Raw genomic sequence first — 20,974 nt, 5'->3', positions numbered from 1 at the left:
AGAGGTGCAATCATCAGATCTCACCCCCCGCTCCTCTGCCCTCCAGAGCAGGCGGCATCTCCGGTTGCTCAGAGGTCTCCATTGGAGGGACCTCTCTCCCTTTGGCCTCTGTAAGCCCTGCCCCTTGGGAAGGCCACCTTAGGGTACTAACGTCCCCTCCAGATTCCACAGTAACACTAAGACAGACGCCCTCTTCCTTCAGTCCCCGAAACAGGTACATGGGGTGAGGGGAGCCAGAGACAGCAGCTGCGCAGAGAGAGGAACCAGGGCTCTTTATTGATGTCTGAAGAGGATGTGGCCCGGCCTCAAGGCGAGGACTCGGAGGGGGAGAAGTCCCCCAGGTTCAATACCAATAGACTTTCTTGTGCCTCCGAGTCTCCTGGATCCCCATGGCCTCCATCACCTCTTCTTCCAGGGTCTTCAGCCGGGGCACGTAGGTCCTTTCCAGGGCATCTTCCACTGACGTGTCTTTAGGGCCATCTATCGAGGAAGGAAGATAAGTGGGAGGTCTTAACATCTTCTATTCCCACTTTTATCTCCCCTCCCCCCCTCCTCCGGTCCGTCACCAGCCTCACCAATCCATGTCTCAGGGATGATGCCATCTGCTCTGGGAAATTCCGGTTTGGGGATAATTCTTCCTGATCTTGTGGAGACGCGGACCCGCTCGCCTGCCTCGGTGAACCTCCACTCCACCTCAGTGGGTTTCCTAGTGGATGGAAGAGGTGAGCCTGGCCTGGGAGCCAGGGCTTCCCGCTACTCTGAAACCTAACATTCAGTGGCTGCAAACACTGAGGCCGCCCTCTGGTTCCACTGCTGCCTCTGTACGGGGATTGCCTAGGGTCATGTCCCACAAGAGCATCCAAACCACCATCCACACAAAGGGAAACCATCAGACCAGAACCCCACATGCTTGCCTGTCCACAGGATCCACGAGTTTGACCTGGTTGTGGAGCAAGGGTGCTTCGCTAGGGATCATGGTTCCTCGGAAATCCGCAGTCCTGCCGATATAGCGGTAATGCTGTCCAAGAGAGGGGGTCATCAGAAACCAAAGGGAATGAAAGCAACCTGCCTACTGCAGCTCTGTGCATCCAGTCCACGCGGAAAAACAAGGCTCAGCCGAAACCGGTTTGGCTCAGTGGATAGAGCGTCGGCCTGCGGACTGAAGGGTCCCAGGTTCAAGGGCATGTGCCTTGGTTGCGGCATATGGTTGCCAGTAGGGGGTGTGCAAGAGGCAGCTGATCGATGATTCTCATCGATGTTTCTAACTCTCTATCCCTCCTCTTCCTCTCTGTAAAAAATCAATAAAATATGTTTATAAAAAAAAAAAAAAAAGGCTCAGCAGGCTCCCGGTGCCCTCGGCGAGCACCAGACCCTGTGCTGCTCTCACTGACAGGGAGACGGGCCAGGCTTCCTGAGCACCCACACCCCTCTCCTCACTCACCGTATTCAGCCCCTCCAGGACCACCCAGTTGCGCTCCCGGATGACTTGAACCACTTTGCCTTGCTTCCCGGCATCCTTGCCTTCTAGAATCTCCACCTGCGGCAAGACACGAGGGTCAGGGAGGAAGATCCTGTCCCTGCCCCCCCCCCCCATCCACCTCTCCCGAGGTCCTCACCCTGTCCCCACAGAACAGATGCCAGTCTTCGTCAGAAATGGGTTCCACCACCACGGGGGGCCGCCTGCTCCCGGGGGGGTTCCTCCTCTTGGCTGCCATGGTGCCTGGGCGGCTCATCCCATGGCGGTAGTGGGGGGGCAAAGTGACCTTGGATGCCAAGGCCAACAGGGCTGAGAGACGCATGGCTGGAGGCTGTGAGAAGTCCCCTGGCCAGGGAAAGACCCAGAACCTTCCTAGTCAGCTCTAGGAGTAGACAGGTGGACGGAAACAAGGGGACAAAGAAGCAAAGGAAGGGATTTTTTGTAAGTATTTACTCCATTGCTCAATGGACCTCATCTCGCTGAATGCCCCACAGAGTATTACCTTCATTCCACAGATGAGGAAATAGATCCAGGGAGGTTAACTGACCTGCCCATGGTTGTAAAGCTACTATGCAGGAGAATCAGCATTCAAACCCACACACATCTGACTTCAAAGCCCAAAAAGTTCATTGAGGCCAGGAATCATATTATCTAGCTCACCCCTGAATTCAACAGATCTCAGTAGAGCTTGGCACATATTAATAGTAGGTACTCAATAAAAAGTTATTAACCCCTAGCTGGTTTGGCTCAGAAGATAGTGTCGGCCTGGGGACTGAAGGGTCCCAGGTTCGATTCTAGCCAAGGGCACTTGCCCGGGTTGTGGACTGGATCCCTAGAGTGGGGCGTGCAGGAGGCAATTGACACATGACTCTCTCTCATCATTGATGTTTCTCTCTCTTGCTCTCCGAAATCAATAAAAATATATTTTAGCCCTGACTGGTTTGGCTCAGTGGATAGAGTGTCGGCCTATGGACTGAAGGGTCCCAGGTTCAATTCTGCTTAGGGGCATGTGCCTTGGTTGCGGGCATGTCCCCGGGTGGGGGGGAGTGTGCAGGAGGCAGCTGATCAATGTTTCTCTCTCCCTTCCTCTCTGTAAAAAAAAAAAAAAGTCAATTATATATATATATTTTAAGTTACTAAGTACACGAACAGCAGGATTGAAAGAAAACAGGTAATGGAACAAAACACTAGCATAAGGCCAAAAAAACAGGCAGTTATTCAAGTACAACTAACAAACAGGGAACAGAGGTAAAAACTGTTATTAAAATGTTCCTACATTACTTCCAATTCCTATCTTCGGTCAGGAAAAGACTACTCCTAAGACAGCTTCTTTTCTAAAAGAAAAGGACCCAGAGCCAGACTCTTGTGTCCTAAATTTCCCAACTATATACTGTAAGCTTCCCAACTTTAGATGATGAACTAAATCAACATGGTGGTGAACTGAAGGCAAAAATAAGTGCTTCTGTTTTTTAAATATATTTTATTGATTTTTTACAGAGAGGAAGGGAGAGGGATAGAGAGAGAAACATCGATGAGAGAGAAACTTTTTTAAAAAAAATACATTTTATTGATTTTTTTACAGAGAGGAAGGGAGAGAGATAGAGAACCAGAAACGTCGATGAGAGAGAAACATCGACCAGCTGCCTCTTGCACACGCCTTACTGGGGATGTGCCCGCAACCAATGTACATGCCCCTGACCGGAATCGAACCCGGGACCTTTCAGTCCGCAGACCGACGCTCTACCACTGAGCTAAACCGGTTTCGGCGAGAGAGAAACTCTTGCATACCCCCTACTGGGGATGTGCCCTCAACCAAGGCACATGCCCTTGACTGGAATCAAACCTGGGACCCTTGAGTCCTCAGGCCAACGCTCCATCCACTGAGCCAAACCGGTCTGGGCTAAGTGCTTCTATTTATTGAGCATTTGCTACCTGCCAGGTGCCATGCTAAGTGCTTTCCTGTATCGTATCATTTAAGAAAGGAGGTAGCATTAATCTTGTTTTAGAGCTAAGAATGAAGCCTCGCCTCCAGGTACAAATACAGTGCACTGTCATGGCATCCACATCTCTGGATGATCTAGATTCTAGTTCCTACTTTCACCATCATCTTATTCTGTGACCCAAGGCAACTTAACTTCTGAGCCTCAGTTTCATCACCCATAAAACGTCACAGGGTTGTTGGTGTCAAATTATTTTAGTACTTATAATGTAAATAGTATTATCCCTTTTGGGTAACTTAAAAAATATATACATATATTCCCGTACAGGGATAAATATTTATTGGAAGGAATTAGGAAATAACTCAAGTTTTGGGGGAGAGGAACAGTTTGGGAGGGTTGTTACTTTCCATCTGTTCCTTGCCATAACGTTTGCATTTCTTAATCATGTGTAGTTTTACCCACGACTCCTGCATTAGTCCTTTAGCCTCAGCCATTCTAAATCTGAAGCTCTGGGAGGAGATCCCAAAAGCGAGCCCCCACCCCCCTCTCGGATCCTTTCCATTTTCCCCCTCCATACCCTGGCGTGGCTGGAGCCCCTTTCACAGCAAAGCGCCGTGCAAGGCAGTGCCTGGTGGACCGTCTGCCCTTCAGGCCCTAGCTCCAAAGGCTTTCCCGCCAGCCCATCCCAGTGCGGGCGATGTCCCAGCAGCCGCAGCACCCGCCCGCTCCAAGCTTCCGGTGCAGAGCAAATCCAGACGACACCACTGAGCAGCAGCCCGGGAAAAGGAAGGCCTTTACCGCACCCACCTCCCCCACGAGCCCAAGGCTGACAACCTCCCCCAAGCTGCGCCGGCCTCACCTCCACTCCCCGTGGCACCACGGCCCTTCCGCTTGCACGTGGGGCCCCAAGTCCCGCCCGCCCGTCCCTCGGCTTTCTGGGAAATGTAGTCTTACCGTAGAGCGAAAGTTCAAGCCACCTAGCCTCTCTGCATGCTGGGAGTTGTAGTCCGCTGAATCAGGAAGTTGGGTCGGGTGGGAAATCTAGGAAGCGTAAGCTCACTGTGAAGCACCACGGACGTTGGAGGCAGAGCGGGATCGGCTGCCGCACCTGGCACGCTCCCGGTCATGCCGTGTGGGCTGCTGGGAATTGTAGTCGAGACCTGGCTCCATTTTCTAGATTGTGGCTTCCAATTTAAAGCAGAGGGCCACCCTTTGCAGGCAAGGCTACAGGTAATCCTCTTCCCACACGCCCTTCTCTGCTGGAGGCGGGCGAGACCGATTAAAAAACTGCCGTAGGTCTCCTATAAAGGGAGGGAGAGACGTGGGCCCTACCATGCCAGCCAAAGATCTAGTCAAGAGTCGAATCTGGGAGGAACCGCATGTGATCTGTGATCTAATCCACCTGCGACGATCCCGCCCTATCAACCTCCTCGCCTCTATCACCAGTGAAAGGTGCCTGTTTACCTAGCTCTTGGGTGTTGGTTCCTTCTACAACCAACCCAAATGCCATCCTGTGCTTCGACTGATACTGACACTCCTACACCCTCCATCTGGGACACTTTTTTCTTTCTTTTTCTTTTTCTTTCTTTCTTTTTTTAACATTTTCAGGTGCTTCTGGAGAAACCTGTGTTGAACAGTGACTGGGCAAGAGAAGTAAAATGAAATAGTGTGTTCTGTGACTGCCTTCATGCGGAATTTTGGATATTTTAAACAGCCTGGGAATGAAGGAGAGGCTGATACCCCTTACCTCAATCTGAAAGTTGATTTGGAAATCATCTGTATTTCCCTTCCCTTCTCCCTCTCTTCAATGCCCCCCCCCCCCAAAAAAAATCAGTCAGAATCCAATGTAGTAATCAACAGGTTTATTTTCCTAGAACTGAAATTGTCTACGGTTCTCAGAGCTAAACTACAGTCAGCAATTTTTCATCAGAGCCCTAGGGAGAGGGAGAGGGAGAGGGAGAGGGACACGAGATGGAAGAGGCAGAGACCACGAGACAGAGGCTGGAGCGCACACTCCCTTTCCTGTCCTCTCGGAGGGGTACAGCCCGACCTGGTGAACCGCCGAGGGGCCGGGTGGGAGCGTGTGGACGGGAAATGACACCAGAAGGGACGCCAAAGCCCCGGCCACAAAAGGAACGCCATCGAGCCCTAGCGGAGGGGAGGGGGCCTCCCAGGGCCCTCAGAAACGGGGGCCACAGCGAGGAAAAGAGGAGCAGCGTGGGGGCCACACAAAGGGATAGGGATCTTTAAATTTTTTTTAAATTTTCTTTTATTAAAAACATTTCCTAAAAAATGTGTCTTATCCTTTCTGTCTGGGTGACCTGTGACTGCAGGCTGGCCTTGAGCACTGTGGGGAAGGGAAAGAGCGGCTAGGGACCTCCCCGGGACACCCCCTCTCTGGCCCACCGTCTAACGGAGGCGCTGCCCCCCGATACTCCCATGGAAGTGGGGTGACGTCAGCCCTCCAGAGCCCAGTCCATGGACCAAACAACCGGAAGCCCAAACCCTTCTGATGAGTAACTACAACTCATAGAACTCCCGGGTTATTAGCAAAGGGGAAAGTGGGAGTTATCCATCACCGAGGGAGTCCCTCCCCGCGCGCTGTCCCACTTTCCCTGAATCTAGGCGGCTGAGAGAACAGGTGTCGGAGGGAGGGACAGGAGCTCAAGACGATGCCATCCTCCTGCTCACTCCCCACCCCGACCTGAGGACTGTCCCTCTCAGGCCCCAGAAGCCCACCCTTGCTATTTACCCTCCGTCCCTTTTACTCCCGACTCTGATCCAAACCAACCCAGAGGCCCAGAGTGCCTGGGGGAGGGGCTAAAGGGTGTAAGGAGATGAGAACAGCGGGTCCAGAACCCTGGGACCCAGCTCCAGGCAGGGAGGGGCATATCGGCCTCATGGCATCCCGTGGAGCACAGACATAGCCCTGACTCAGATCCCAGCAGTGTGGAGGCATAGAGGCGACACGGAGGCAGGGCCGGACGGCATGCCACCTCCAGGTCAGTCTCCAGGGACTGGGCTCGGGGAGGGAGAGTGAGTGGAAGAGAGCAGGTTGGGGCGGGGAGGGGTTCCCAGTTTGCAGGCCACGGCCAGTTTCCCCAGTAGCACCCAGACAGCAGCAGGAACGGGGTGGGGGCTCCTCTTGAAACATTGGTGGCTACAGGCTGCGAAGGAGGGTCAGAGGGAGAAGGGTTAATGGTGAGGCCTTGGCCTGCCCTCGCCCAGCCCGTGCCACCTCCCAGCAAAGTCCACCCGGGCTCCCGAGAGGCTCACAGCCGCATACCCTCCACCCCTCCTCGCCCGCCGGTCAGGGCTCCCTCACCTCTCGTGATCTCTGATGCCCGGGGCCTCAGCATCTTCCTTGGCAGCCTCTTCCTCCTCGTCCTCGGGCGGCCCCCGGCCAGAGCTGGGCTCCGAGGGGGTGCTGTTCTTCTCCACCTCCACAGGGGAGGGCCGCTCGGCCTCCACGCTGGCCACCGCCTTCTCCTCCCCTTCAGGGTCCTCTGCCTCTTTGGGACGTTTCGGGGAGTCCTAGGCGGGATTGGCGGAGATGGGTGAGGTGGGCTGAGGCTCCAGAGGGAGGATGGCAGCCTGGGCCCCCCTTCCTTTCTCCAGAGGCTCCTTCCTTTCACCCCAGTCCCTGCCCGGCCCCCTGCTTCTCAGCAAGGGCCTCCCGGAGACCGGGCCGGGCCTCTCTCAGGCTGGACTCCAGCTCCGGGCGCAGGGAGGGCCGTTACCTCCAATGGGTCCCCCGCTCTCCTCTTCAGCGCCCCCTTCTCGTTCTTCTCCTTGGCCGGCTCGTCGATGACCAGCTTCCCCTCCTCGTCGCTGCTGCCCTCGGCGTTCCCCTTCTTGTCACCATCGCCCTCCGCGGCCTCGGGCTCCGGCTCGGGCTCGGGCTCCTCCACACGGCTCCTCTTCTGGGAGGACTGGCGGGGACAGCGGGGGCTGAGTGGCCGCCGCGCCAGGCCCCTCCCGGCCCCGCCCGCAGCCGCTCACTCCTTCCTCTTCCCGCCTCGCCCCCGCCCCCACCCAGGTGCCCAGTCTCACGAGTGATTTGAGACCCACCTCTGTCGGATTAGCCCCGGGGGAAACCCACTGGCCGGGCAGGCAGGGCTCTGTGCAGGAGGGGGGAGGGCTGGAGCAGGAGGCAAAACCTCGGGTCAACTTCTCCCAGGGGGAGCTAGGACCTTTCCCCGCCAACCCCCGCCCAGCCCTCCCGCCTCGTCCTGCCCGGCTCACGTGCACCTCCTCCGGGAAGCCTCAGTGAAGGCCAAGTTCTACCCTCGCGCTGGGCCCAGCAGCGGCCTCCCCACTTACCGCCTCCATCCTGTTCCTGCCCCCCCTGGCCTCACAGCTACACCGCACATCAGCACCCCGTACCCCACCTCACCCCGCCCCGCCCGCCCGCCCGCCCCTCTGCCCTCTGAGCCGCTCCTGGGGGAGCCCCGGGTGTCCTAAGCATCCTGGCCGCCCCTCTCTCCGGGGTCTCAGGCCGCTGGCAGCTCACCTGGTAGCCGGAAGCCTTGACGGTAGGGTTGTTCTCGATCTCCCACAGCCCCTCGCTGAACCCTTTCCTCTTGTTGGGCTTGCCGAACTTCTCCTTGGACTCCTCGTAAGGGAAGAGGTCTTTGGGGCCCAGGAATGCCCTGGGGAGAGAGGGGAGGCTGTGCTCTCGAGCCCCTGGCCGCCTCTGAGCTCCGCAGCCTCCGCAGCCCGACGGGAAGGGGCCCTGCCCCACCCGTCCACCCCCCCCCTCCATCTGCCCGCCCCTCCCTCCTCCGCCCCTCCCTCCTCCGCCCCGCACTCACGTCTCGTGGGTCCCGAAGAAGAAGACTTGGTATTTGTTGGCTGCTGACTTCACCGCGGTCTCGGGCATCTCGTCAATCTGCGAGCAAGAGGAGAGAAGGAACCTTGAGCTGGAGGTCCGAGCTGCAGATGTGGGTTGTGGGGCTGCTGGCCTCTGGGTAAGACTGAGAGGGACCCAGAGGACCACCAAGGCGGTGTGGAAATTATTCTGGGAAGGAGGGTCAGAGGGAGAAGGTTAATGATGCCGGGGAACTTTTCAAACAAAGCCAGACATGAGAGCCCATCAGAAACCCTGGAGTCAAGTCACCCGTCTCCTTCGCACACCAAACAGCACCGTTCTGCCCTCAGAGGCCCAGATCCTGTCTGCACGCTCCTCATCTTTGCTATCAGCCTGGGCCAACATGGTCTCCTCTGGCCTGGACTAAACCACAGCATGAGTCCTTTCTGTCTCCATTCTTGCCCCACTACCACCCATCCTCCCCACTGGGCTGGCCTTCTGAAATGCTGGCTCCCAGTGAACATTCCCTGCCTCTGCTGGGAACCTTCCCATGGCTTTTCATCAGCCTGTCACTCTTCTCCAGAACGTCAAGGTCTGAATCCCATGCTGCCACCAATACTTGTACGACGCTGGGCACCTTATGGCACCTCTCTGCCTCGGTTTCCCCATCTTTAAAACGGAGACAGTCATAGTACTAAGGCTCAGGGTTGTGAGAACTAAAGGACCGTAACTGATCAGACGGATCCTTCAGCCTCCTGTCCTCACTAAGGCCTGACCAGCTTCCAACCTCAGCCCTGTCATCACTTCCTCCAGGAAGACCCCGTTCTCCCAACCTCTCTCCCAACCTGGTCAGCTTCCCAGATAAAACTCTCTTAGCACCTCTCCTTCACAATTCCAATTTTAGCTACTCGTGTTACCACCTAATTACTGTCTATGAGGACTACGCATGCCCGGATCATGGAGGTCTGTTTTTATCCCCTGCAGTGCCTAGTGCACAGGTGCACAGTAAAGGCTGCTGAATGAGCCTCTGAAATAGATAAAGCACACAGCTCTGGTAATAACGGAGGGGTGAGGAGGCTAAGGGGTTGACTATTCCCCCCTCTCCCCCACAACAGGCTTCTAGGGAGCACTTTGAAAAGTTATTTGCCCGAGTAACAGGGCAAGTCAGTGAGGGCCAGGACTTGGAAATAGCCCGCCTGTCCTGGGCGCTGGAGCAGTGTGTGGTGAGCGTGCAGAGGGCTGGGGGCTGGGAAATGCAGAGGCAGCGGCCCAGCCGGCCTCCCGGATCAGGAAGCCCAGGCCAAGCTGAACTGCGGAGAAACTACAACTCCCAGCAGCCCTTGCAGCAGCTCCGCTACCGGGCTTCCCTCGGACAGAGGCCAGGTGGCCATGTTGACGGGGCCCAGGCGCAGATAGGAAAGAGACAGGCAGGCCGGCCAAGGCTGTGATTAACGCACCAGGACCGGAACGGAGAACCTGGGGGCCCGGGAGACCTGGAAGCTGGGAGGCTGGGAATGTGCTAACGTAGACCCAGGAGAGAGGGTGGAGCCCGGGGCACGAATCTGAGGGGCATCTTGCTGCAGACACGGAGCCCTCAAGCTCCTGGGCACCTTCTCCCCTTGCCCTGTGGCCTCTGGGGACAGAGGTCCAGTCCCTCCCCCAAGGAAGGCCGGGCGCCAGCCGGGCCCTCCCCGTGACCAGGAGACTCCGAGGTGCGAACGCAGGAGGTGCAGAGGCACAGGCTCCCCCCGCCGCCCCCCTCCCAAAACACACACGATCCCCATCGCCATGACAACCCGACCCCGCCCCCCGGGGCCACTCAGCAGCCAGGAATGTGGCCACCCCTCCCCCAGGCCCTCTCTCCGGATTGGGGAGGAGGGGACGGACACACACCCCACCCACCGGCCCGGAGCCTGGCTGCGGGGGCCCGGGGAGAGCTCTAAGCTGCAGCCTGGGCCTCTCAGGAAGTTAGGGCCGAGGCTTGGGGGTGGAGGAGGCAGAGGATCCCGTCCCCAGCAGGACACCTGGGTCCAGTTACCAGCTAGCTCCCCACCCTCTTCTGGGAGGGAGAAGCAAAAAGCAAACAAACAAAAACACACCACAAACTGAGAGCCCCAGGGCTTAGAGATCCCGGGAGGCCGGTACAATAATGGCAACAATAGCCCCTTCCCTAAGCTGCTTCCCACCGGGAACAGGGCAGGGGTGGGGTCTGAGGGTCCCCGCTGAGAGCTAGCTCCGTTTTCAGGGCCACCCCGGGGCCAGGGCATGAGCGTGCTCCTAGGAAATGCGTGGTGAGAGGAGGGAAACTGAGGCTAAGAGAGGGGGTGGGGCGAGGTCTCTCCAGCACAGCAACAGCAAAGCAGCTCCCGGGCCGCACGCCCGGCTCTTTCCCGGGAAGGCTGACCGGTGTGAGGGGACCCAGGAGGCCACAGCTGCCCAACCCCAGGGGTGGGAGAGGCATAAAAGAAAGGCTAGGAATTAAAAATAGACAATGAGGCACACCCGACAGACCCGCCCCACTGGCCTCTAGCCAAAAAGAAGGTGGGTCTAGAGCAGAGAGAGACCAGGGCCTGGGCAGGAGGGCATCTGCCCCTAGAGGCTCACCCCGCCCCCAAGCCGCACCTGGTGTGTGGACACCTGTGGGGAAGGGGCCAGGAGGCACATTCTGTCCACGGAATGGAATTCCCACCTCCCCTCCAGGCGGGCCCTCCTCTGGAAGCCTCTGGAAGATGCTCGGAGGTCTCTGAGAACGCCTGTACCCCAATACAGTCTCCCAGGCGGTGCCTCTGTATCTTTATATCCAGGCTGTGACTCTACAAGTGAGTCCAGGGTAAGTGGGTCAGGGCGGGTGGGGCCAGATGGGTGCTGGAGACCCACGGCACCCCCTCCACTGGCCCGGGGCGCGGGTTCTGCTCCTTCTCTGCCACCCCAGACCCCAGACCCCAGACCCCAGGCAAGTTCCTCTTCCTCAGGCCAGGCCCTCGCATGAGAAACCCCGTCCACCTGAAGTATGCAGTATGAGGAGGGATGGGAAATTCCCAGGTGAGAATGAGGGAGAGGCCTGGGCAGTTCAGAGGCAGGCAGCGGGGAAGGCCGGGCCCACGGTGCTTGCCAGCCAGAGCTCTCGCCACCACACCCAGGGCCCGGGCCCCACCTGACCCGGGAACCGGAAAATCTGGGGCAGGAGACAGTTGGGGCCGGGAAAGTGTGGCAAACCCAAGAGGCAGAAAAGAGAAGGTAGTGTGCCTGGCGTGGGGGAGGGGCCGAGGGAGGAAAGAGGAGTGAGGGAGGGAGGCCCTCTGGCTGCTCAGGTTCGGTTGTCCCGGCGGTGAAACAGGGAGAGAGAGGAAGGAACCTGGGGGGAGGGGGTGGGGAGAGATACCCCTGAGTCCTGGAGTTAACTGTGAAGTGCTGGGAGATCCCCCAAGAAGTCAGGCAGGAGGAGGGAAAGGAGAAGGTCAAGATGGAGTCACACCATCCTTCCAGGTAGGGCCTACCACGTGGCCGGACTCTCCCAGCACCGCCCAGAATCAGCCACGCTACCCAGAAGGAAAGGCCACGGAGTGGCCTCACCACAGCGGAGGGGGGTCCCTGCTCTTCCTCTCAGGAGGGGCCGGCCACTCTGGGGACCAAGCCCACACCCAGGGGATGGTGAGGAGGCGTGTGTGTGTGTGTGTGTGTGTGTGTGTGTAAGGGGGATGCAGGTCAGAACTAGCCCCTCCCCCCACATGTGAGGGGTGGCCACATTCCTGGCTGCTGCGATAGTCAGGAGCCAGAGCACAGGCACAGGGCGGAGCCCAGCTCTGGGACCCTGGTCTGGGCTCCCTCCCCCAGCCCTGACTTTATCTGCGAGGCCCAGGCATCAACAAAGGAAGAGGCTCTGCCCCGGGTCCCACCCTCCGCCTGGAGGCCAGTGGTAAAGAAATGGCATCCCCAGCCCCAGGCACTGCCCTCACTACCACGGCCACCAAAACCCTACAGTCCTCCGGCCTCCATGTAGGCCCAGCTGTGTCTCTCCTGATCCCTTCCCTCGTCCCCAATGCTGAGGGGTTCTCTGAACCCACGTTCCGGCTGTAACCCCTCCCCAGGCCTCAGCCCGGGCTCTGGACTTTGTCCCACCCCAGCGGGCAGAGCAATCAAGACCTGGATTCGGTTCTTGCCCGGCCCACCAGGGCCTTGGCATCCAGGCCAAGAAGCCAATTGGATCAAAGGTGCAGGGTAAAGTACATGAGTGTTCACATGCCACACACATACATGCACACACAAGGCCCCTGTGGGGCTGCCTCCCCCCCTAGTCCTCTAGGAGGCCCCGGAGCTGGGGAGAGTCCTTCCCTTTTGTACTTCCCTCCCATTCCAGAGGCCAGGCACCTACAAGTTTCCGGAAACGAGGAGCTCCAGGCATGTGGAAGTAGGCAGACGCCTCAAAAGAGAGTGCAGAAAGAGGAAGGGTCTTCTGGGTTCCTCAGAGGGACCCCGAAGTTGGCCTGACACTCTGAACGGGTCACCAGGGAGCCTGGGGTAACGTCCTAAGCTCAGAGCAGGATCTGGGCCAGATGAAGACACACAGACTCCCGCCAGGAAGAGCAACCACAGCCTTAAGGGAATTCTGCACGTGGCCCCCTGACCCAGAAGATGCCCTCCCCGCCCCCCTTTCTGCCTTTGGACCTCACTCCACACCAGCCCTACACTCCGGTCACCCACGCCGAATGCCAAGGCCGCCCAATACCGACTTTGAAATAAGTTGCCCGGGGCACTGCCCCCTGTGGCATCCCCAAACCCCTCCAGCTCCCTCTGGCACCTTCCTCCCTCCTGCTTCACCTGCCTCAGTCCTGGGGGGGAGGAGAGGGGAGACATGACCACAAACCCAGCACTTTGGGGCCCCACCCTCCCACCTGGCCAGGTGCTGGACATGGGGGGAGGGGCCCGCGTATTGGCGGGCTGAGCCACCACATGGCAGACTGGGCCTCTGGGGCACGCGAGCCTCACGTGGGGGTGGGGGCAGGAGGTGGGGGGAGGTGCAGAAGCCACCCGGGCTCTCCACCCTGGTCTCCTGGCCTCCAGCCTCCACGAAGGGGCAGGATGGAGTGGACTCCCCTGGCCCCTCAGGCCCCCATTGGAAGTCGGCAGCATATGGAGGCGTTTCCGTGGGGGGATGAGGAGTGAAGAAGGCGGATAACTTCCGAACCAGGGAGATCCCCTCCTGCACCGTGTCCCCCCAAAAGCCATTCCTCGACCCTCCCAACTTCAGACCTCTTAAAGGGCGCCCCGAACCAAAGTTTTCCAGGAGCGAACTCCGCCTCCATCTATTCCTTTCCTGGGCCGAGTGATGTCCTTCTGGAACCATTTAACCCAGGAAGGAGTTAGAGCTCGGGACAACGATCCATGAAGGAGCGGGGTGTCTAAGGGGGTCCCTAAGGGGCGCCTGGGCGGGGGTGGGAGGGGGGTAAAGGGGTGGGAGGAGTTACAAGACCGGCCCGAACCGAGGCGACGGGTCCGAAGCCGCCAGGAGTCCTCCCGGGGGCCGGGAGCGGAGCCGGGCACGCACAGCCCGGCAGGACAGTGCCCCGCGCCCTCGGGGCCCCACGCCGCGCGCCCGGGCGCCGATCGGCCAGGGGTTCGCCGCCCCCACCACCGCGAGGTCGCCTCCCCATTATATAAGCCGCGAGCGGGCTCGGAGGCGCCGGGGGACACGTCCGGGGCTCGGACCCCCGCCCCCACCCTCCCCGCGGGCCGCTCGCACCCTCCTCCCCGGCGTTATGCAACCCGCGCCCGAAGCGGGAGGGACCGGACGGCTGGCCGCGCTGCTCACCCGGGCCGGCCAGTGTGGGTAGCCCTTCATCTTGGCGAACACCAGGTCCCCGCATTTGTACTCCTTCTGCCGGTTGGACCGCGACATGGCTGGGCCCCGGGCGCCCCGGGCTCCGCGCCGGGCCGGGAAGCGCGAGCCCAAGTTGGCGCGCGTGGCGGTGGCGGTGGCGGCGGCGGCGGTGGCGGCGGCGCCGCTCCGCTCCGGCCCTCGCGCGGCCCCCGCCTCGATGGCGGCCCCCGGCCCCAACTCCGGCGCGGCCACGGCGTCTCCCCGCGCGCGCCGCACGGACGGGGCGGCGGGCGCCGGATCCGGGGCGACGCTCCGCGGCGCGGCGGCGGTGGGTGCGCGCTCGTGCGGTTGTTTGTGTTTGAAATTAAATTGCTCCCTCCTCGGCGGCGCGAGGCCTCTTCCTCCGCCACCGCCCCCCCGCCCGGTCCCCGCTCCCGCTCCCTCCTCCCTCCTCCCCGCCCCTCCTCCTCCCCCGCCGCCGCGCCCCCTCCCGCCGGGGTTCGATGCGCGCAGCTTCCGGACGCTCCGGCCTGCCGCCGCCCGGCGCCCAATCCGAGGCCGCCCTGGCGGCGCGCGGCGACCAGGCGCGGGGAGCCGATCGCCGATGTCGCCGAGCGGGCTTTGTGTGCCCCCGGCCGGTGGGTGCCCGCCCGGCGGGAGGAGCCGGCGCCCGGCTGGACGGAGCGGCTAGCTAGGCGCCCCTCCCCCGGCCCGGCCCCGCGGGGCGCTCGCGCCGTGGCCTCTACTCAGCCAAGGAGGGGCGACTTCCCGCCGTGTCTCCCTGCCCTCCGCCCTCTGCTCCATCCCCACCGGGAGCGCGTGCTCGGGGCGCCGGGGCCAGGGGGGGGGGGTGCTCTCCGGGCCGCTGTGCGCGCAGAGGTCTGCCCCGGACCTCCACGTGCTCAGTCGGTGGCCCCGGGGACGTGGGAGATTTGCTCCTCGTTGCAGACCTTATGGAAGAGTTTGGTAGCCAGGAGGTGGCAGAGGGGTTGTGGCACGCAGTGGCCACGTCCCCGGTGCGTTGGGTAGATGTCCGTTCGCTGTGCTGCTGGTTCCTGGCAAAAGAGAGAGCTGGGCTCTGCGCTAGCGAAGCCCTCGAAGATGAGTTCTGTTCTAGCGGGAAGAGGTTGTAGAATAAGGTGACCAGACGTCCCGCTTTTGGTGGGACATCTGGTCACCTTATTGTAGAAGCAACTCCCAAATCGTGAAGACCGGGACCAGGCACTACCTCTCTTGGAGGTGGGGGTGGGGGTGGGAGAGAATCTGGGAAGGTTTCGCACAGGTGGCCATCAGAGCTGGGCCTTAAAAGACGGGAGTGGTTTTGCTGGGTTCCAGAGACTGCATTGGAGCCAAGGTTTTATATCTTACCCAGGGACAGAACAAAACTTGAACTCAGGCCTCTTCCCGCTGAGCCAAGCAAGACTTGATTCTAAGGACGTCTTTGGTTTGCTTGTCACGGTATGGGCCTTGGATTTGCCCATATTCCAGATACCTGTGGTCTCTTATTAATAAGATTTTTGTGCCCTAGCCAGTTTGGCTTAGTGGGTAGAGCTGTAGGCCCACCGACTGGACTGAACCATCGTGAATTTGATTCCACTCAGGGGCACTACCTCCTTTGCTAGATGGATCCTTGCGGGTGGGTGGTGGGCAGGAGGGCAGCCAATCAATGTGTCTCTCTCATAGTGACATTTTTTTCTCTCTAATTCCACTCTCTCTAAAAAATCGATGGAAGGACCCTACCTGGTTTGGATCAGTGGATAGAGCGTTGGCCTGTGGACTCAATGGTCCCAGGTTCCATTCCAGTCAAGGGCATATACCTTGGTTGCAGGCACATCCCCAGTAGGGGGGATGAGCAGGAGGCAGCTGATTGATATTTCTCTCTCATCAATGTTTCTAACTCTCCCTCTCCATTCCTCTCTATAAAAAAAAAATCAATAAAATGTATTAAAAAATAAAAATCGATGGAAGAATGTCCTAGAGTGAGGATTAATAGCAACAAAAGAAATAAGGCATTTGGATCATCTGATATAGCTTGTCCAGATCCTTAAAATTTTGCAACAAAATGCTCTAGGTTGGAAAAAGGTAAAATATGCATGTTTTTCTTTCCACACATTTCCTGATCCTACTTTAAAGCATATATAGTCTCCTTGCAGGGAAGGACAGGAGGGAGCCAGAAGGCCCAGGTCCACATCCTTCCTCTGCTTGCTGTTCCCCCATCATGAGAACTTGGGACGACCCCCTGAACGTAACCCTGGGGTTTCCGTGTCCTCAGCAGGAAGACGGGGGAACGTCGCTGCCCTGCCAGCGTCAGCGGCGTGGAATAGGTGCTTGTCATCGGTGGGGAAGGCCTGCAGCTCCCACAGTCCTGGCCAGTTGGTTGTCCCGCCCACGGCAATGCATGTCCAAGTCTTGCCTATAGAACAGTGTGCCCTGGGCATCGTTCATTCCCCCTTGTGCTAGGCGTCCCTCCGGGGCCCAGGCTGCTGGCACAGCGGGCACTCTGCAAGGTCCTGTGGCAAGACCAGAGCACGTCGTCAGCCCTGGACTTGTGGGTTTGTTCAACGGCAAATCCAAACTTGTTGCACCTGAGCAGCTCCATCCCAGTAGTCTCGGCAAGAGAGACTCTTGTCACACATTTTTAAAAGGCATTTCAGCCGGGACCCGTTTGGCTCAGTGGATAGAGCGTTGGCCTGAGGATTGAAAGGTCCCAGGTTCGATTCTGGTCAAGGGCATGTACCTTGGTTGCTGGCACATCCCCAGTGGGGGGTGTGCAAGAGGCAGCTGATCAATGATTCTCTCTCGTCGATGTTTCTAACTCTCTATCCCTCTTTCTTTCTCTCTGTAAAAAATCAATAAAATATATTTTTTAAAAAGATATTTCAGTAAACCCAGTGTCACAGTAGGGTTGTTTTTTTTTTTCTTTTAATACTTTTTATTGATTTTAGAGAGGAAGAGAGAGGAAGAGAAAGATAGAAACATCAATATTGAGAGAGAAACATGGATTGGCTGCCTCCTGCACGCCCCCAAACCGGGCATCAAGCCTACAACTCAGGCACGTGCCCATGACCAGAACTGAACCCAGGACCCTTTAGTCCGTAGGCCAACGCTCCATCCACCGAGCTAAACCAGCCAGGGCTAGGTGTTTTGTTTTTTTAAGTGCCCGGGCCAGTATTATAAATACACACAGTTTCAATGCAACAAACATTTACAAACTATTTTCCAGTTTAGCACACACCAATTTAGGTAAGAGTCCTATCCATTTCTCCACCGTGCTGGGTCATCAAATCCGGTTTGGAGGTGGCAATAAGGATCCTGCGTCCTTTTTTTGCACCAAATCTCTCGGGCCCGTCTCCGTCCACCATGCAGATGCTGGCTGCCATAAACCAACCAGGCTTCCCTTTGTTGCTGTAATCTCCCCGGCCTTGGGTGCAATTTAATATCCAAGTTCTCTTTACAATAACATCGGCCCACTCCCAGCTGCCCCTAACAACCCAGTCGAGGCAGGGGAGGGTCCGTTACAGGGGCAGGTGGGCAGAAGCCTGCCTCCCTTGGGATTTAGGTCTGACCTAGTGCTTGTGTAGTCTTTAACGTGCAACCGAATCACCTGGGAACCCTTCAAAAGCAGCTCTCATTCAGGGAGTTTGGGGCGTCTGCATTTCTAACAAGCCTCAGGGTGCGTCGGCTGCTTTAACCGACCCTTTGAGTATAAGATTGAGAGCACAGGCCCCCGACTGCCAGAGCAGCTTGGAGCCAGTTCCCAAATGTCTCAGTGAAATGATGCTGTTGATGCTGGTGCTCTGCTCGCCTCTGCATTTGTGTGGGAGGGAGGTCAGGACAGAAGCCAGGGGACTTGAGGCCCCAGCGCAGAGCAGACTTGTGAGTGCAGATCTGGCTGAGGGGTTCTGAAGGAGCAAGGTCAGGGAAGAGGGAGGTGGACTGACTCTGTCCATATCCGGAAGGAAGATTGACTCAGCGGCAGGAGGGATGGGGCTGAGAGTACTAGGGAGGGGGAAGTGTGCGCGAGTGGCAACAGCCTGGGTCTATATGTCTGGGGACCTAGGTTTGAATCTTGCTTTTGGCAAGTGACCTGAACTCCTTTTTAAAAAAAATATATTTTATTGATTTTGTACAGAGAGGAAGGGAGAGAGATAGAGAGTTAGAAACATCGATGAGAGAGAGTCATCGATCAGCTGCCTCTTGCACACCCGCTACTGGGGATGTGCCCGCAACCAAGGTACATGCCCTTGACCGGAATCAAACCCGGGACCTTTCAGTCCCCAAGCTCACGCTCTATCCATTGAGCCAAACCGGTTTTGGCGTGACCTGAACTTCTAAACAAAATTTTCTTCCACTGTAAAAAATGTAAATACAAATAGCTGTGTTGCCAAAACCGGTTTGGCTCAGTGGATGGAGCCTCGGCCTGAGGACTGAAGGGCCCCAGGTTCGATTCTGGTCAAGGGCATGTACCTTGGTTGCGGGCACATCCCCCCGGTAGGAGTTGTGCAGGAGGCAGCTGATCATCTCTCATCAATGTCATCTCTCATCGATGTTTCTATATCTTTCCCTATCCCTTTCTCTCTGTAAAGAATCAATAAAATATATATATTTAAAAACCAACCAAAGAAAACAAAACAAAAAACCAAATAGCTGTGTTATGGGGTGGTAAAGGAGATCATCAGTATCAAAACCTCATAGACGCACCTGGCTGGTGTGGCCCAGTGGTTCAATGGCGACCTGTGACCCAGTTCCATTCCTGGTCAGGGCACTTGTCCAGGTTGTGGGCTTGATCCCAGTAGGGGATGTGCAGGCTCTAATCACTGAGCCACACCAGTCAGGGCTAGCCTTCTTTTATTCTTGTCTGGGGTTGGGGAGAGCCTGTTCCCCGCTATCATGAAGTGGGGAGAGGCTATAGCTGTGTCTTAAACAGCTTTGAACCAGTCCTCATTTTTGTTCCCTTCCCGCCTCATGTCTCATTCGCTTCTGGAGGCCCTCCTGTGCTTTGGAGGCTCGGCAGGAGCCCATATTGGTCCTCACTCCCCTCGGCCAGCTCGGGCCTCCGCCAAGTCTGTTACCACCGGACCCTTTGATTCCCTCCACCCAGAATGTTGTAACTGCTTCCCTCGTTTCATCACCCCTTTGTGAGTTTATATCTTTTCCCATTTACAAAATGGCCTTTCATTGAAGTTTTAACAGGATTTCAGGAGGGAATCCAATTAGATATGTTCAAGTCACTTATCTTTTACTGAAAGACTTTATGACTATTACTACTTTTGGAATAGATAATACATGTACAGGTTACAAATTTCTAAAAGTATGAAAGAATGCACATAAGAAAAAAATCTCCTTCCCACCCACCCATGCCCTGAAGTTCCCTCCTTCTCTCCCCCCTCCCTCCCTCCTCCCTTCTTCCCTCCCTCCCTCCTCCCTCTTTCTCTCCCTTCCTCCCTCCTTCCCTCCCTTCCTCCCTTCTTCCCTCCCTCCCTTCTTCCCTCCCTCCCTTTCTTCCTTCTCCCTCACCCAAGGATATTTTTCCCATTGATTTTTAGAGAGAGGGAAAGACAGAGAGAAATATCAATGTGAGAGAAACATATCAATTGGTTGCCTCCTGCAGGAGGCCCCACCAGGCCCTGGGCCCGGGTGGAGCCCGCAACCGAGGTACGTGCCCTTGACCAGAATCGAATCTGAAACCCTTTGGTCCACAGGCTGCCGTCCTATCCACTGAGCCGAATCGGCGAGGGCACCCTGAAGTTTCTATTATCAGTTTCTTGTATAAAAATAGCCATTGGAGGGCGGGTGTACACCTAATAAGATGAATCATCAATCTTTAGGTAAGAGGCCCAGCTTTGAGGATATTTGTCAGATAGGTCCTGACCTTGTGGGCTTCTTGTCTCTGCAGGGCAGCAGATGAGTTCACAAGGAACAAGGATGACCACATCCCTTTAGAAGTTTCCTATTCTCTCAGGGTTCTAAGTCATTTCACTGTGTGTGAATAGCAGGTGTTTCTCACAGAAGTAGGACAGGGCTCCTTAATACTCTATCCATTTTTCAAAGGAGAAAAGTGAGACTCAGTGAAGAGAGGTGACTGCCCAAAGTCACCAGAAAATAGATCCGGAAAGCAGGCATTAGGAGTCAGCCTTGGGCAAAGCTCACCAGGATTGGAAGGTCTGGTTTCCCAGAGTCGTTCTGCTTTGCAATTAATTTCTTAAAAATTTACTCTGGGCCCCACCCCACTCTACCCCACCCCACCCCACCCCTACTGAATAAGAATCTCTTAAGCACCTTAGAAATTTTCCTTTCTAAGAAGCTTTCCCAGCCCTGGCAGGTTTGGCTCAGTGGAGACTATATATATATATATATATATATATATATATATATATATATATATATGTATTTGATTTCAGAGAGGATGGGAGAGGGAGAGGGAGAGAGAGAGAAACATCAACGATGAAAGAGAGAATCATTAATCTGCTGCCTCCTGCACGCCCCCCACCAGGTATCACATGTGCCCTGACTGGGAATCGAACCGTGACCTCCTGGTTCAAAGGTCCACGATTACCACCGCGCCACCCGCCAGGTTCCATCTTCCTCTTTAGCCTCCTTCCCAAACTTCAGCAGAAGTAGACTCTTCTGCTCTCTGGGAGCAGGGAGGTAGCGCCCACGCAGAGGTGGATTAGCATGGGAAGGACACACAGAGGCAGAGTGTGGACAAGTACAGAGCACTCGGTCACAGGCAGACAGGAAGGGACAAAGATGGATAAACAAGAATAGGACACAAGGTCACACCCAGATGGACAGGGAAGGACAGATACAGAACCATGGCACCTAAAGGGTACACACAAAGGCCGGATAACCACTAGGCACAGACAGAGCCGATAAGGAGGGCATATGCAGAGGGGCGGAGGAGTCATGGCAGACAGAGGTGGCCGCAG

The 20,974-nt window shown here is 57.0% G+C and overlaps 2 protein-coding genes and 1 long non-coding RNA gene across 5 annotated transcripts; 1 reads left to right on the top strand and 2 right to left on the bottom strand.

Annotated features, from left to right (window-relative positions):
• Window positions 1-257: 257 nt before the first annotated feature.
• Window positions 258-4,415, bottom strand: MRPL24 (mitochondrial ribosomal protein L24). Of its 3 annotated transcripts, none has more exons than XM_036443078.2 (6): window positions 4,277-4,415; window positions 1,617-1,859; window positions 1,442-1,537; window positions 915-1,018; window positions 576-706; window positions 258-480 (listed from the first exon to the last, which is right to left on the bottom strand). In XM_036443078.2, the coding sequence occupies exons 2-6, from the start codon at window positions 1,797-1,799 to the stop codon at window positions 344-346; spliced, it is 651 nt and encodes a 216-aa protein (XP_036298971.1). In that variant the 5' UTR covers window positions 1,800-1,859; window positions 4,277-4,415; the 3' UTR covers window positions 258-343. The 3 variants fall into 3 exon arrangements, with proteins under 3 accessions (XP_036298971.1, XP_036298973.1, XP_036298975.1); XM_036443080.2 differs by lacking the exon at window positions 4,277-4,415 and adding an exon at window positions 3,995-4,113; XM_036443082.1 differs by lacking the exons at window positions 1,617-1,859; window positions 4,277-4,415 and adding an exon at window positions 2,076-2,122 and having other exon boundaries at window positions 1,442-1,571.
• Window positions 4,416-4,464: 49 nt separating this feature from the next.
• On the top strand, window positions 4,465-5,974 carry LOC118721782. The gene is made up of 2 exons (XR_004988817.2): window positions 4,465-4,869; window positions 5,026-5,974. It is a non-coding gene; the product is annotated as an uncharacterized LOC118721782 (long non-coding RNA).
• Window positions 5,265-14,480, bottom strand: HDGF (heparin binding growth factor). The gene is made up of 6 exons (XM_036443076.1): window positions 14,037-14,480; window positions 8,232-8,308; window positions 7,931-8,069; window positions 7,158-7,349; window positions 6,743-6,951; window positions 5,265-6,584 (listed from the first exon to the last, which is right to left on the bottom strand). Exons 1-6 carry the CDS (start codon window positions 14,121-14,123, stop codon window positions 6,578-6,580), a joined length of 711 nt encoding a protein of 236 aa, XP_036298969.1. The 5' UTR covers window positions 14,124-14,480; the 3' UTR covers window positions 5,265-6,577.
• Between the last annotated feature and the right edge of the window lie 6,494 nt (window positions 14,481-20,974).

Source organism: Pipistrellus kuhlii, unplaced genomic scaffold, assembly GCF_014108245.1.
Source record: "Pipistrellus kuhlii isolate mPipKuh1 unplaced genomic scaffold, mPipKuh1.p scaffold_m20_p_18, whole genome shotgun sequence".
NCBI classification, from domain to species: Eukaryota; Metazoa; Chordata; class Mammalia; order Chiroptera; family Vespertilionidae; genus Pipistrellus; species Pipistrellus kuhlii.
This window is presented reverse-complemented; position numbering and strand designations above follow the sequence as displayed.

Bases quoted from the DNA above. Each gene is read 5' to 3' on its own strand.
- MRPL24 (XM_036443078.2), bottom strand. From the start codon at position 1,799: ATGCGTCTCTCAGCCCTGTTGGCCTTGGCATCCAAGGTCACTTTGCCC. The intron at 1,538-1,616 runs GTGAGGACCTCG...GTCTTGCCGCAG, and splicing joins ATCTGTTCTGTGGGGACAGG to GTGGAGATTCTAGAAGGCAA. The intron at 1,019-1,441 runs GTGAGTGAGGAG...TCTCTTGGACAG, and splicing joins TCCTGGAGGGGCTGAATACG to CATTACCGCTATATCGGCAG.
- HDGF (XM_036443076.1), bottom strand. From the start codon at position 14,123: ATGTCGCGGTCCAACCGGCAGAAGGAGTACAAATGCGGGGACCTGGTG. The intron at 8,070-8,231 runs GTGAGTGCGGGG...CTCTCTCCCCAG, and splicing joins TTCTTCGGGACCCACGAGAC to GGCATTCCTGGGCCCCAAAG. The intron at 7,350-7,930 runs GTGAGCTGCCAG...TGTCCCCGCCAG, and splicing joins TCAAGGCTTCCGGCTACCAG to TCCTCCCAGAAGAGGAGCCG.